The sequence below is a fragment of the Meriones unguiculatus genome, chromosome 2 (assembly GCF_030254825.1).
Source record: "Meriones unguiculatus strain TT.TT164.6M chromosome 2, Bangor_MerUng_6.1, whole genome shotgun sequence".
Classification (NCBI taxonomy): domain Eukaryota; kingdom Metazoa; phylum Chordata; class Mammalia; order Rodentia; family Muridae; genus Meriones; species Meriones unguiculatus.
Genome location: NC_083350.1, coordinates 7,401,904 through 7,418,035, shown reverse-complemented (window position 1 = coordinate 7,418,035; position 16,132 = coordinate 7,401,904). Strand labels below are relative to the sequence as shown.

The window sequence follows — 16,132 nt, the reverse complement described above, 5'->3', positions numbered from 1 at the left end:
TGTGGTAAGCAAGGGCACCTGGGTTACCACAGCAGACGACGCAGAGGCATCTGTGAATAAGGAGCTGCTCAGCCCTTCTGCACACACTCACCACATTAATGGTGTCAGAGCTTGGGACCTGCAGTAAGTTTTGCTGGTGGAAACTCGTGGACAAGGCCTGGGACTCAAGTGTGCTAGAATCCTGCAGCTGCTGCACAGGTGGAAAGGGGGTCTGCTGATTGTACGTGTCAGCCACTGTGAAACCTGAAACAAATGAGGTATAGGAGCTCTACAACAAACGTTAATTATACAAAAGGTAAAGTTATAAAGAAAACACGTTTAGGCAACTTCTGCTTCCTGAATGAGAATCAAGATTAGGATGTTTTTAGCAGCTCTGAGTTGTCTGTTAATAAGCAACAGGCTGTGCCCAGTCCAAGTCACAGGTTTTATACTCCAGCCATGAACACAGTTCCCACCAAATTTTCATTTCAACCCATCACCTTCTCTGAGACGGAGACCCCTCATAGAGTGGCTGTAAAAGTCACTTTTTAGGAGATATGAGATGTTATAAATATTGTATACAAAAAAATCATACATGCACGCAATTATTAAGTTAAACCCGTAAATTTTACAAGAGCCCTCAAAGAAACACCTAAGTTTTGCAAACTAAATCCAGCACAAGTCAGCTGGTTTGCAACTGTACTGACCTTGCGGAAGCCCTGCAGACTCAAAGGACTGCTGTGGAGTAGGCTGCTCCTCAAACTGGTCCATGTGCCCTGGGAGAGGATCCTGGGGAGCTGTAAACCCATCTAGGGGCAAAGAGAAAGGAGCGCACATAGTCGAAGTTCATTTCCCATCTACTGATCCATCCAAAAGTATGCTAGTGAGTTTGCAAAAGCTAGCCTCCTCATTTTGAAAAGACAAGAGAAGGTAATGCTCATTGATCTAACGTGTTATATATAAAACAATACTCTGAAATGCAGTTATATGTAGTAATTATGTAAAACTCAGGCTTCATAGGGGATAAAACGTGTGCAATCCTACCCATAGGCTAAGTAAAGTTTTGGGCATCCACAGAACAAAACCTTAATAAATCGGCCAGCAAATTGTCTGCTAACAAGCTTGGGGCTGGAGAGATGGTTCAGAAGTTAAGAACACTCCACCAAGGCACATATGCAGACAAAACACCAACGCACATTTGAAAAAGGACTGCAGACCATCAATTAAATGAGCACACTGATGCAGCTGAGCTGGCACTTTTTGTTGACCAACACTGCTGATGAAACAAAGCAACATATTGCTTTATATTCTGCATGAAGAACCCCATCCACTGTGACCAGTAACAATTACTAGCCTCATCAGTCTGAGGATCTACATGGCGTCCTTGATGAGCACAGCTAAAAGGAAAAAATGTTGACAATATATCAAACTAAGTTTCTAAAAATTGCATAAAGATCCTATTTTTAAAACCATCATATATTCAACATGTATACAACAGCACACGGGAGACCCATTTGCTTAGAAAAAAATTGGAAGATTTACAACAAAATGTGGCCAGCAGATTTTTCTGTAGGCCTAAGATTTTAAATAATTTTAATATTGCCCACAAGGAGTCAAGATTGCTTTGTATTTAAAACAGACAACAACCCTGATCCACACAAGAAAAACCAAACAAAATACCAAAACTCACGCACTCCCTAAAGGAAGCCAACAAAACTGAGAAGCTGCTGTTTGGCTAAAGAATGTAAGGGCAGAATTAAGGGTCCAACACCACAGCTGCATACACACACACTTGGCACAGACTGTGATTTTAAAAGGCAAACAGGACAGCTGGTCTGGCTCAGTGGCGAAGGGCTTAGCCTACACAAGGCTCTGGATATTATCCCTAGCACCAAGCAGAAGGCAACAGACGCTGCACTGGGATCATTAGACATAGTACCTTCATCAGCTTCCAAGGGCTGATCTGCCAACTGCTGTCCAAGTGCCGCATCTTCTGTGCCGACCACATGCTGTGGCCCCAGTTCTAGAATAGCCTCGGGGTCTGCCGCCACGGTCTCTGGTGTCTGCTGCAGCTCTGCACTTTCAATCTCCACAGGCATGGGAGCTGACACTTCCATGCTCTGCTGGTCCACAGTGCTGTCATCCATGGAGGAAGACTCTTGATGCTGCTGGAGCTGCTGGGCCAGTTCAAATCTTTGGAAAAGCAGCAACAGTTCATAAAGGTAGACACTATCAGCAGCAGACACAACCTCGAAAGATGCCATTCACTAAAACAGTGTTTTCTTTCTTCAAATGTTTCATTTCAAAGTGATGCTGTCAATCTAACTAAAAGTTAACCACTTTATAATCCTAAAGAAAACCCTGCTGCCTTCAACTGCTGTTTGCAATCATAGGACATGAAGGCAAGAAGAGACAGGAAGGACAACACATGCCATAATCAAAGTTTAAGAAACCAGACTACTAATGCACACCTGTAATCTCAGCTCTTAGGAGGCTGAAGCAGAAGAGCTGTGACTACATAGTGAAAGGATGTCTCAAAATATACTCCTTTAGAAAGCAGTCTTGCCATGTGCACACAAACAGTATTTGTGGTATGACATGATAAAGTACCCACCCACAAGTCATATGCTGAAGACTTCGTTTCCAATACAGCAATGATCAAAAGTGAGACTTTGAGGAAATGACTAAATTAGGACAATCTGACTTGCTCAATAGAATAATCCCTTAATAAATTCCTAATATATTCGGAAGAAGTGTTGGACAGTAGGAAGTTGGTCCCCATTGCAGGAAGCATGCTTTTGAAGATTGTCACTTGTCCCCTAACCCTTCCTTTCAGCTTCCTGAATACCAAGAATGAGCAGACTCTGTCACTGTCTCCCCTGCCATCAAACTGTGCTGAACATTAAATTGTGCAGCCTCAGCCCAGTTTAAGTTAAGGTGCCTATAGACCACCATGAAGCCTCTGAAACTGCCTAGGAAGATAAAGGGTTTATCCTTTAAATGGCTTTTTAGGAGACAATCAACTAACACAATCAGCTAATCGTCATATTTCAGAACATGTAATATGTGTCCATTCTGATTTTCATGTTAATGTTCTGAGTGATAGCTACGTATACAAAACATACACAGTAAATATTCATCATGATCAACAATTTCTCTTTCAAAGAGAAAGATGAACAGTAAATTTAATGAAAGAATCCACAAGGACTTAAAAACAACTACATCAATTATATGATTAACTGGCTAGCCACCATGCAAAGACTCTAGGATACTGAGTCCCCCACTCTCTCTCATTTGTGCATGGTAAGGCCCACAGCAGTAACACATATGTTGTATGTTCTACTCCAGAATCCCAATGGATCTGCCTCCTCTGTATTCCATACTGAATTCCAAAGTCTTGCCTTTTCCTTTCCTGATGACCAACAATCAGTTCTCAACTACTTTTACTACAGAACAGACAACAGAAAGTACACACAACATCAGGCAGGCCGAAAGCGAATCACTCTTTACAACAGTTTCTGTGCTGCAGTGGCCACCTGTCTGGTCCTTCCTGAGACTGTCTCACACGAAGCTTCTGCTTCCTTGCCTACATATTTTGGTTTTGTTTTTATGATTTTATTTCTATAATCATGTTTGTCTATTTTTAAAGATATTCCTTTTATTTTTTGAGGTTATAAATATACATCATTTCCCTCTTCCTTTTCTTCCCTATCTCCTTGTTCTCTCTGTCAAATTCATGGCCTTTTTGAAAAATTAATTGTAGCTACATAACAGATGTATATGTGCATATTCCTCAATACATACATAAAACCTGCTCAGTCTGAATAATGCTCCTCATGTGCATGTCTTCAAGGTGACCATTTGGGACTGAATCACCAATTGGTGTGTTCTTCCCTGAGGGGAGACCACGACTCTCAGTAATCCTTATTGCCTGTAGTTTGTACGCAAGGTTGAAGCCGCTTGGGCTACCTCCTGTGTTTTTTAATATATATGTGCGTTACATTTTGGGAATCTCCAAAATGGACAAAGGAGAAAATATGGGATATATCTCTCCTTGCAGGCCTGAAGGAATCTATACAAAATCTGTCAGAGGGCCCAACACCTACGGCGCAGAGTAATGGCCTGCTTAGTCTCTGACACACTGCAGAGCCACACAGTGCTGTGTGACCCTCATGTCACCCTAACCAAGAGACACTAAAAATATCTGAGCTAGTTCAAGAGACCCAGTAACATGCCACCGAGCATCAGGCCCATCCACAGAGGGCCTTAAACCTTGGATTCTCAGCATGTTCACAGAAGGCAAAAGCCTGGCTTCCTGGCACAAAGAGCACTTAACATGCCACAGGGCACTGAAACTCCCAAGCTCCAGGCCTTTCTGTAGCTTGTGGAGCCAACCTGTGGAGAGGAGATACCAGCCTGCTACCTGAGTGGGATGGGGCACTATGCATTCTCGCCCACAGGGACTGATGGGCCCAAGCACCCCATAGCTCAGAATTACTTCCACAAACTGCAGTGTGGCACAGCAGACACATGACTGTGAGGTCTCCTACATGTCCCCACCAATAAGATGCTGTCTGGTGGTCTGCAGCAGCAGCTAACTTCTTTGCTAAATATTTCAAAATCAAGTCAATTCTGTAAAATATGTTTAGACAACAGGTGAGAAAAACAGCAAAACAAAACAAGTAAGAACCCACAAAACAAGAAGGGTCTGCTATGCTCAGCTTGTTCTACCATGAGTTTACATCTGTAGACGTGTGCAGCAGATGCCCCTGAGCTGAATGCTACCTGGCTACAGGCCAGTATTCCGGGCAGCGAGTTTGACGCCCTTCCATGGTGGGCCCAGCCCTCACTTCAGATGAGCCAAGACGCTCTACACAACACTACTGCTACTGTGGCCTCATAGCAGTGCTGGCCTCAGTTCTAGTCAGAAGCATGCATCTTTTATGCTGTGCCCACCACTGTTGGGCTAGCGTTTTACCAGATAAAAACATAGGTTACACTGAGTAACAGGTTTACAGCATATCTGAGACCTATGGTCTACAATTCAACACTAGAACATCACTAAAATTCACTTATAGAATCTAGCGATCAGGCCAGAGAGGTGCTGGGCAAGTCAGTGCTCTGTTCGTTCAATCCTGCCAATCTGAATTTAAACCCCAGAGCCCACATAGGGGAAAGAGAGAACCAACTCCTACAGGCACTCACACACATGAAAAAACATCTTTAACCTATACATCACAGGATTGACTAACACTTTCGGGTTGACTAAGACTTTCTTTTTAAAACTCTTTCCCACCTAACTATCACGGTCTAGCCTTTGAGTATCAGCTCTTACAAAACATTAGCTGAGTAGAGCATCATCTACATGTGTAACCCTCACCAACTGGGACTTTGAGGCCAGCCTGAGCTACATTAAAAAAAAAAAGGAAGGAAGGAAGAGAAAAAAAAAGTGTGTGTGTATGTGTGTGAGGGTGTGCATGGAGGACTGTCTTGGTGTCCTTGTCTGTTGGAGGCAGGGTCTTACTCTCTAGTCCAGTTGGCCCTTGAACTGACAGCAGTGCTCCTGCCTTAGCCTCTCATGTCCTTAGATGATAGGCATGAGCCCTCATACCTGGCTAAAGAAAAATAAAAATAAAAACACTCACATAAGTTCATGCTGTCTTCTATGGCTCTCATTAGGTCCCTAAGCACAGTCAAATTTCTCAACCCGACACTCTCCACATTAGAGAAGGACACGACAATGAAAAGGCAGGCAGGTCAGCAGCCGGTACCTCAGCAGCCCACCTACCTGTGTGTTTTCATGTGTTTCTTGCAGTTCAGTGAGGTCTTAAACGTTTTCTGGCAATAGGGACACATGTAGGGCCGGAGGTCGTTATGTATGCCCATGTGCCGCCGCAAGCTACCGCCTGTGGTGAAGGCTCCATTACAGATCAGACACTTGAAAGACTTGAGTCCAGTGTGCGTGCGCACGTGGGCTTTGAGCACTCCTGCAGAGACGAAGCCTCTTCCACACTGAGAACATTTGAAAGGTTTTTCACCCGTATGTGATCTAAAAAGCAGGGAAAACCTTAATCCATTCTTTACACATTTGTAACACTGTAACAAATGTAAACTCAGAGACACTTCACTCTGTGATACTCTTTGTAAAGCAAGGGTTGAAAAGATCTCCCTCTCTACAATCTGTAATATGCAAATCCAAGTGGCCTGCCCAGAGACACCAGCTACACACACTGAGGTGAAAACTCACCTCTTGGGGAAGCTCTATTTTCAGAGTGCTACACTACCTCTTGTCTCACTGATGCTAACAAAGATGAAGCTCTGGTAAGAACATCTGAGAGTTAAACGTTCTAATTAAGTAAAAACAAGTCTTTAATACATGCTGGAAATTGCAAACAGTACAATATAACTGGAATATAAATAAGACACGGGCAATGTCTGACTAAAATATTTGAACAAATATATTTAAGAATAAAAAATATCAGAAAATATTTGGTCAAGTAAAATACTTTACTCCTAAGCTAACAACACCATGCTGAACACTAAGTCATCAGATCATTAAATCTCTGCACCTGCACCAATTTTTCCCACCTAACCCCAGACCTTACCTGATGTGTTGTTTCAGATGGCAGGACTTTTTATATGCTCGATGACAGTAAAAACACTTGTATGGTCTATCTGCTTCATTGCCAAAATTATTATTAAAATAATTTTGGAAAAACTGGTTTTTTGGAATGGGCTGGATAAGACCTACAAACCAAAAGAAAAGCAGGATGTGCATGGTTAGTGGGAGTACTAGCATGTCAAGAGCATTTGTTTTAAGGTAAAGAAAAACATTCTGAGGAGTACAGACCCCAGTATCACAACAAAGACTAATTTAATTATATCATGAATTATTATGCATTTAATCAAGTCATTTCCATGCCTATGGCAAAAGGTTTATCAATCACTATCTTCTGGCAATGAAGGGCATGTATATTGTTATAAATATATCCTGGATTCAGAATCATTTTTAATGGCCTTCTACATTTAATTTCAATATAAGCATGTGTTAACATGAAATTTACATGTTTACATCAGGATATTAAATCTCTCTATATGCAGTATGAGTATTCCATAAGTAAAATAATAAGCTCAAAATATAAATACTTCTAACATGACACTTTGTTCTGTAAAGGCCAGCACTTTTCCCAAAGTTTTTTCTTGTTGTAGTTTTTGGTTTTGTTTTTAATTAAAAAGATATTTGCAAAGGGCAAGATAATTAGTCTAGGGGCTAGAGAGATGTCTGAGCAATTAAAAAGCCTTTGTTGTTCTTGCAGAGGACCTGAGTTCAATTCCCAGCACCCACATGGTGGTTGACAAGCATCCCTAACCCTAGTTTCTGGAGTCAACAACCTACACATATACACCTATATGATGCAGGCAAAATATGCACATAAAGTGAAATAAATACATCTTGTTTCTTTGTTTGCTGGGGTTTTTTTTGGGGGGGGTTGTCTTTGTTTTTTGTTGTTGTGTTTTGTTTTGGTTTTGAGACAGGGTTTCTCTGTGTAGCCTTGGCTGTCCTGGAATTGCTTTGTAGACCAGACTGGCCTTGAACTCAGAGATCCGCCTGCCTCTGCCTCCCCAAGTGCTGGGATAATATTAGGCCACCGCACCTAGCAAATCTAACTTTTAAAAATATTATTGACATACGGATTTCAGGATTTACATGCCTTTATTAAATTAAGGAGTTCTTTGGTGAGCTTATCTATAAACACAAAATGAAATGTCTTTGGGCTATCTACACAATTCAGCACAAAGTCTGTTCTTAGAATTCACTTACTGAATAGTTGTCTGCAACACCAAGGGGAAGACTAGACTTCCCTCCTGCAGCAAGCACTTGCTGACACTCTCCCCTCTACCTCTCCATTTCCCACCCTCCTTCCGCCCTCAGTAGTATCACTAAAACTTCTACAGAGCAATCAGGCATCTTTTAAGACATTCCATTTTTACTGACCTTCCCTAAAAGAGCAAGCTGTGTTCCAATTCTTTTCCCTAAAACTCACTGCTTATACATGATACCGACCTGAATACCCTTCCAAGTTATTTCCCTTGTTCTAGAATCATCTGCCTTGTTTCCCTAAGTCATGCAAGCCCTTAACACCTTTTCCAAGTCTTTAAAGGTAGCATTATCTTCCTCATATGTCAACACAGATGTCTACTGTAGCCATGGACTGGGCTCTCAGGAACTTTGAATGGATAAACAATATTAAAATGAACAACTCTGCACCTTAGTGTCTTCCCTCTTGCATGCAGTTACAATTTCTGAAATGGTTTCCAAGTACATGATTTGTGAAAAAAAGACCCTTAAGTTCTCTGAGGGAAGGGGAAGGCCTTCCTCTGAGTCATTAAAGAAATCAATATTCATTTTTATCTCTGCTAATTTTGTTCAGACAGGGTCATAAAAACAAAGCAAATTAAAAGCTTTCAATCTTTAAAGAAAAAAAATGGATAAATAAAACGCTCATCAAGTCCTAACACGCTGGCTCTCTCAGTCATTTCTGTCCCACTTCTGGCTCTTTAGGAAACTACTAATCTCAAACAAAAGCATGCATAAATTTGATTCAGCATAAGTCAAAAGCAAACTAGAAGTGACTTTAAGTTCCTTGAAATCTCTTCTATAATAGCAAAGAAAAATGGAGCTTAGGCAAAATACAACTGCAAAATGACAGGATGTGAAAAAACATACATCTCACATATAATACACTATAATAAACTGTGATATATAACATACATGTGTTTAGTACATTTAACAATGGCTAAAACAGCAAACATAAACTTGAAAGATCAAACACAGTAACACTGATGTTTTAAAATATTTTAAATACTTTAAAACATTTTAAAAATAGTATACATGCCAATTAGCCAGATATTTATGCTGAGATGCAAGTTTTATTTTCATACACCTATGTCTATATACTACACACACACGGAGTTTAAAAGGAAGCTGTAACTGTAGATAATGATACAAGTTGAAGATCCCTAAACTTAAGTATGAAATGTTCCATAAGGCATTCTGAGAACCAAAATGATATTTTAAGTGGAAAATTCCATACCTGTTCTCTTGTGACAGACAGGTCACAGTCAAATGACCGATATTAAAATTACTATATAAGATTATCTTCACGTAATGTGTATGCAGTAAAGATTAAAAAAGAATGAAATTTGTCTTTAAACTTGAGTCCCATCCTTCCCTCCCAAATACTTTATTACATCTGTGTAAAGTATCTGAAATTCAAGACATTTGTTTCAAATTGTTTTGGGTAGAAATTATTCAAGCTGTACTGAGATTATCCCAACCCCAATACTCTATTTAAAGCCTAGATCCTACTTTCAGAGCAAATGCACTTAAAGTATAACCGAGAGCCCAACTGCTGGAGACCAAGCAGTGCTCAGCTAAGTGCAGCTCAGAGTGCTTTGCACTTAGAACCTGGGTCCAGAGGCAGTGGACACAGAGAGGACACAAACTCTAGTGACACACTAGTCCAGCCTAGAAATCACAATCTTCTCCAGGTTCTAGAAAAGCCAGCTACATGACCCAAAGCAAAGGTAACAACTGCCCTATACCCAGTGTTTAAGTCTATCAACACAGGAAAGGCAGTTTTGAGAGGTTGGGGGATATATCTAAGTTCTTACACAGCTCTAAAAGTTCTGAAAAACATATGGCTATATAATTCTATACCAACAAACAACTGTCCTTAATAAGAGATTAAATTATTTGTTACAGTATGTTAATGTACTGACACTACGTAAGGTAAAAATTCCGATAAGCTAAATGTAACCGGCTAACCTAAATAGCCCATCTACTTCCTAACTGTAACAATGCCCTTCCAAAACCCTACCTGAACTGTATCAGAATTGACCCCACAGCCTCCTGAGAGCCTCCAAAGAGCTATCATGCACACATCCACTAAGGAAGAATAAAGATGGTTACAACAGCCTACACTCTGCAGTTAGCACCGTAACTAAGAACTGTTTTCCCATGTATTTCCGTATACCCTAAAGGAAAATTCTGTGAAGAAAAAGAACAAAATGTTCCACTTTAACCTCAGGAAAGTTCTGTACAATAAGAGATTCACAAACTTGAAGTCAAGAAACCCAACATTGCTTAATCCAATTAAACCAACCTGAGAAAAGACTGAAGTGCCTATTGGGACAATTACACTCCCACAAAGCCTAGCAGAACTCATATAGTCATAATAGACTAGTGTGCTGGAGATGTTCTCCAACTGTCTGTTATGTGTAGTCTTCATTTCTTCCAATATCAATTCTGGTAAGTATACGCTCCAGGAAAAAAGCCATTTCACCTAAATTTTCAAATGCTTCATCAACTAGTTATAGAACATTTGCAAATACTTTTCAGTCTCATTTAAGTTTGTATTCATTGCTTTTTTTTGTTTTTAACTTCCTATAGGTTTTCTCAGTTTCTTGTTAGTTCATTGGGAACATGTCATATCTATTTTACTATTAACTTTTTTAAGTTTTATAAAACCACTACTTTATCTTACACAGTAATAACTTTATTTTACACACTAGTAACTTTCTGCTACTTTTTCATTTTATCATTTATCATTTATCTATAGTTATTTCATTCTTACTTTTTAATAAGAAGTACTCAAAAGCCTTATTTTCTGAGGACAGCTTTAGCCCACACACTATTTTTATTCCAATTGTGACAGATGACTTCTGTTTTAAGTCTTTCTTCTAAAAAATTTAACTATCGTCAAAAATGAGCCAGGCATGGCGGTGCATGTCTTAATCCCAGCACTCAGGAGGCAGAGGCAGGCGGAGAGTTTTGATTTCAAGGCCAGCCTGGTCTGCAAAGCAAGTTCAACACAGAGAAACCCTGTCTTGGAAAAGAAAATACAATAAAATATATATATATAACTTACACATTAAGCTACCAGGATTTTCTCAAGTTTTTCTATATCTTAGAATGTGAACTAATTTATGCTTTTCTTGTTTTGTTTTCTGACACTGGGTTTCTCTGGGTAGCCCTGGCTGTCCTGGACTCATTCTGTAGAGCAGGCTGGCCTTGAACTCAGAGATCGTCCTGCCTCTGCCTCCCGAGTGCAGGATAAATGGTGTGAGCCACCAGCTATTCTATGCAGATTCTTAGGGTGCCTCTATGGGGACTGCATGGAGGTGGACGGTGGGATGCTCGTTTAACAGGCACGCAGCTCCAGGTCCAATCCCTCACACTGCGTGAACTGAGAATGACTGTGCATGACACAATTCCAGCACTCAGGCACAGGCATAAGGATAACAAGTTCAAGGTTATCTACAGCCTATAATGTAGGATACATGTCTCAAACTGTCTGGCCCCTACATTTTTATGTCATAATCAAGATATGTGAAATTCAAAAGGATTCAGAAAGGTGGCTCATCAGTTAAAAGCACATAATGTAGCAATGTAGCTGTAAAAAAAAAAAAAACCAAAAAAACCTCAAGTTCAGTTCCTAGCACCTACACCAGGTGTCTTATAACGACTTGTAACTCCAGCTCTAGGCCCTCAGTGGGCACCTGCACTCATATATATGCATCCCACAAGATAAATACGCACATACATATAATTTTAAAATAATAAATCTAAAAGAAAAAGTTCATGGCTGTACTGACCATCTCACTGTTACACTATGACTTACATCAACCTAATATATAATTCCATATGCCCCTTAACCCTGGCCATACTAAGTCACAGTATGGGATTAACTGTGCTCAGGGTAGAATACCTTGAGAAGGACAATTATGTAATACAGAGACTCCACAAATGTAAAACTGAGTGAATGCTACAGTCCAAATGCTTACGTCCCCACACAAGTCCCATGTTGAAATCTAGCCTACAACATGACAGGGATGAGGAAGGAGCTCTCTATGAGGTGACTAGTTCTTGGGGTGGGGCCCTCAGGAAGGAAATTAATGTCCTTATAAGAGGCCCTGCAAAGGTTAACTAATAACTGGGCAAAATGTTGAGACTAACTGACAGTTGAGACATCTATAACAGCCCGTCCAAGATCTAGAGACATCAAGGAAGAGTGTGGGTGGTTGGGGGTGGAGAGATAAGAGCTGGAGGATAGGAAGAAACACTGTGAACACGGACCTTCTAGGGTTGGCATGGCTGTTGCAATTATGGACACAGAAATGAACAGCAGAGAAGAGTCCCTGCATGCTGCCTGAGTAGAATAAAGACATAAGTAGAAGGGGCTCACTATGGATTGGAAGACAATGTAAGAGCCATAATTAGGAACACAATGTACTGCACACCCATAGGAAACTGATTAAAAAGAAAAAGAAGGGAGGGAGGGGGGAGGGAGGAAAAAGTGAGACCCTGGAGAACTGCATGGTATTGTATCTGTAGGAGGAAGATCCTCAACACTGAATGTGCCACTTGCTAATCAAATCACAAATTACACCTTCATTATACTACCACTGACAGTAAAACAAACTTAGATAAGGGTGAAATTTCTTTTTCTTTCCAATGCAAAGACAGAGTAAGCAGAATAGTGATCCATAACACACCCCATGGAAATTCAAGAATACAAATAACAACTTGCACTGGGGTTCCACATTAAAAATCCCTCTTCACCTTGATGGGCCCAAAGAGACAGAAGTACATCTTTAATGAGGGCTATTTTTCCCGTTATACTATTTATCTAAAACAAAAACCACAATTTGAGCAGTACTTTAGGACTTTAATCTTGACTGTCCCAACAAAGTAATTCCTAATAAAGACTTCATCAATGCTGTGCCTACCAGCACCTTCCTGCATATACCATCATGTATTTAGCCCTTCACAAGGTCCCAGAGGAAAAAGTGTATGATCAGCCACAGCTCTCCAGGACCCATCTTACCTAAGTCAGTTATAAGGATTGGTTCTTGCAAAGGAATGTCAGGGACAGGAGCACTGCTCTTGCCAACTCGAACCTTGGCAGGCTTGCGCTGGTGCCTCATCTTCCTCAGCTCCGTGTGTTTAAAGTGGGAGGCTACATGGGTCTTCCTATGGCCTGAGGTTCGGAATTTTTTATCACAGTGAGGACAAGCAAAAGGTCTAACTCCTAATAAAACAAAAGCACATTTTAGAATTATTCCAAGCAATTACATGTCAACAACAACAACAAATGTCCATATAAACACTTCAAATACTTGAATACTTGCTCCTCACTTAGTTCATTTATCTTACAAATCAGCTATATATACCCTCTTGCCTTTAAATACTACTATTATAGAGGTTACGCTATATAACCACTTTTCATTCAAGAAAGGACATATGCTACTTTAAGGACAAATCCATAAATTGTAAAATATACACATTCAGTAACAAGTCATCCTGAAGAAGTCCAAACTATGTCAGATCAGCTAGTTTCTTCAACTGATGTCCATAAAATAGAACAGACAATCTTCCTGGGAGGCAGATGAGGTTACACACTCCAGGGTTCAGACAGCAATTAGTATCTTGTAAGGAAACGGTGTCATTAAGTAGTGGTGATGAAGGAAAGATACCCCCATCTTCCTCCACTACAGTAACCACTCTATAAAAAATCACTTCCTCTCATAATGTTACTAGTAAGTAAAAACTCAGCCTCCCTGGACAAGCATGTAACAAAGAGCCAATTGAAGCTTCTTCAACAGCCATAGATTCATGACTGCCAATCAATATGGAGCTTGGGGTCGAAGAAGTAACAGAAATGTTTCAGTTAGAACTGTATACTTCCTCCCACAGGAATCTCTTCACCCACTGCAAATAAGTGTTCATTTATAAATATTACTTCCTAATCCTTTCCCACCATAGACTTGGTTCCATGAGCACTGAGGTCATAAACCAACAAAAGGAAGAGGAAGGGGAAGGAAAGACCTTTGAGAGAGTTCAGCCACCACCCTTTCTACACCCAGAAGTAGCATCTGCACACCTGTGTGTAGACGGATGTGCACCTTGAGGCTCCCTGAGGTGGAAAAGCTCTTCATGCAGTACTGGCATTTGAACGCCTTGATGCCAGTGTGAGTTTTAATGTGAGCAGTCAGGGTACTCTTCACGGCAAAGGCCCGGAAACACTGTGGACACTTGAAGGGCTTCTCGTGGGTGTGGATGCGGATGTGGCGCACGAGGTCACTGGGCTTCCGGAACTCCTTTGTGCAGTAGGGACACACGTGCCACCGTACCCCATTCTCCTCACGAATGGAGCCTGCAGCGACATAGAAGAGAGAACAGTCTAGATGGCCTAGAAACCGCAGTACCACATGAAGGTCCCGCAGTGTCCTGTCCTTCTGGGAGGCAGGCTAAGGCAGCTCACTGAAAGTGCTAAGCTTTCTGTCAGGAACGCCCGAAGATTCCATGAGGATGCAATTCATAATGCCTCACTTAAAGCAGCTAACTGACCAGGCAGGAGTGGGAAATCAGGGTTCACAGATCACAGTTCAGCTTGGAGGAGAGTACAATAAGGTGTGAGCAAATGACGGCATGAGTGCAGAGTAAGAGACTGCAGACTGCTTAGCCCTAAGTGGAAGTGCACCCCCAGTGATTCCAGGATTCCAGAGGCAGAGTGTAAAAGTGTATACTTACATGGAACGAGTGTAAGATGGGGGATTACCCATAAGGAAACTGTGTGTTCTGGACACAGCACAGCAGCTATACACATAAAGTCAGCAGGTACATCAAAATCTGTACAAGCCCAAGCCAAACCAAATCCTAGCTCGGAGACAGAAGTTAGGAAATCCTACCCCTCAGCCATGTAGCTGTTGGCAACTGTTAACCGTAGGGAGAGGGAGAGACACTTTTCCTTAAATAATAATTAAAAACTAGACACAAAGCTCAGTAGAAAGGAAAAGGGGAGGGCAGTTCTGGGCAGAGGTATGGAAGGGGGTGAGTATGATTCAAAGCACACCATATGAAACTCTCAACTAATGGATACAAAATTAACTAAAAAAAAAAAAAAAAAATCAGTAGCCCTCCTGTATACAAAAGAAAAATGATCCGAGAAAGAAATTAGGGAAACAACACCCTTCACAACTGCCAAAAAAGAGATAAAGTACCTTGATGTGACCAAGCAAGTGAAAGACTTGTATAAAAAAAACTAAAGAAGAAACAGAAGAAGATATCAGAATATGGAAAGATCTCCCATGCTCATGGCTTGGCAGGATTAACATAGTAAAAATGGCCATCTTACCAAACACAATCTACATATTCAATGCAATTCCCATCAAATTACCAACACAATTCTTTACAGACCTTGGAAGAAAAATTCTCAATTTCATATGGAATAATAAAAAACCCCAGAATAGCTAAAACAATCCTGTACAATAAAAGATCTTCAGGAGGTATCTCCATCCCTGATCTCAAGCTATGCTGTAGAGCAACAGTAATAAAAACTGCATGGTACTGGCATAGAAACAGACTGGTGGATCAATGGAATCAAGTAGAAGACCCAGAAATAAACCCACACACCTACGGATACTTGATTTTTGACAAAGATGCCAAAACCATACAATGGAAACAAGATAGCATCTTCAACAAATGGTGCTGGTCCAACTGGATGCCTACATGTAGAAAAATGCAAATAAATACATAATTATCACCCTGCACAAACCTGAAGTCTAAGTGGATCAAAGACCTCAACATAAAACCAGATACTCTAAATCTGTTAGAAGAAAAAGTGGGGAACAGCCTAGAACTCATTGACACAAGAGACAACTTCCTGAACAGAACACCAACAACACAGGCTCTAAGATCAACAATCAATAAATGGGACCTTATGAAAATATTTGTTTAAAAATGACCCCATGATCAATCTGAAGGACAAGAATGGAAAGATGCTTAAGTCTTTTTTGAGCATCTTAAACAAAAAACAGAAACTAACGCAAATTATGAAATAACAAGCTCTAACGTACAACAGGAATTAATAGTTAAGGTAAATCAGAGCATGTATAAATATGGGGAATTCATTGACCAAATCAAAAGATTCTGTCTTTGACAACTACAGATACTAGTATGTGGTTCTGAACCTAGTTCAAAAGTATTGCTAGAAGAAAAATAAAAATGGCAATGGATAGAAACAAATGATCTATTAAAACCAAAAACTTTCAATAAAACCTATTAACAATTTTTATTTTAAATATTTTC

The 16,132-nt window shown here is 40.5% G+C and overlaps 1 protein-coding gene across 2 annotated transcripts in view; it reads right to left on the bottom strand.

Moving 5' to 3' along the window:
* The window catches only part of Znf236 (zinc finger protein 236), a 97,918-nt gene that overhangs the window by 42,057 nt on the left and 39,729 nt on the right, over positions 1–16,132 (bottom strand). For both annotated transcript variants that reach the window (XM_060376986.1, XM_060376987.1), the window contains exons 10-16: positions 13,926–14,198; positions 12,870–13,073; positions 6,585–6,726; positions 5,768–6,028; positions 1,919–2,172; positions 687–788; positions 92–243 (exon numbers count right to left, since the gene is read on the bottom strand). In XM_060376986.1, coding sequence (XP_060232969.1) covers positions 92–243; positions 687–788; positions 1,919–2,172; positions 5,768–6,028; positions 6,585–6,726; positions 12,870–13,073; positions 13,926–14,198 — 1,388 coding nt within the window. The remainder of the gene's footprint in view (positions 1–91; positions 244–686; positions 789–1,918; positions 2,173–5,767; positions 6,029–6,584; positions 6,727–12,869; positions 13,074–13,925; positions 14,199–16,132) is intronic.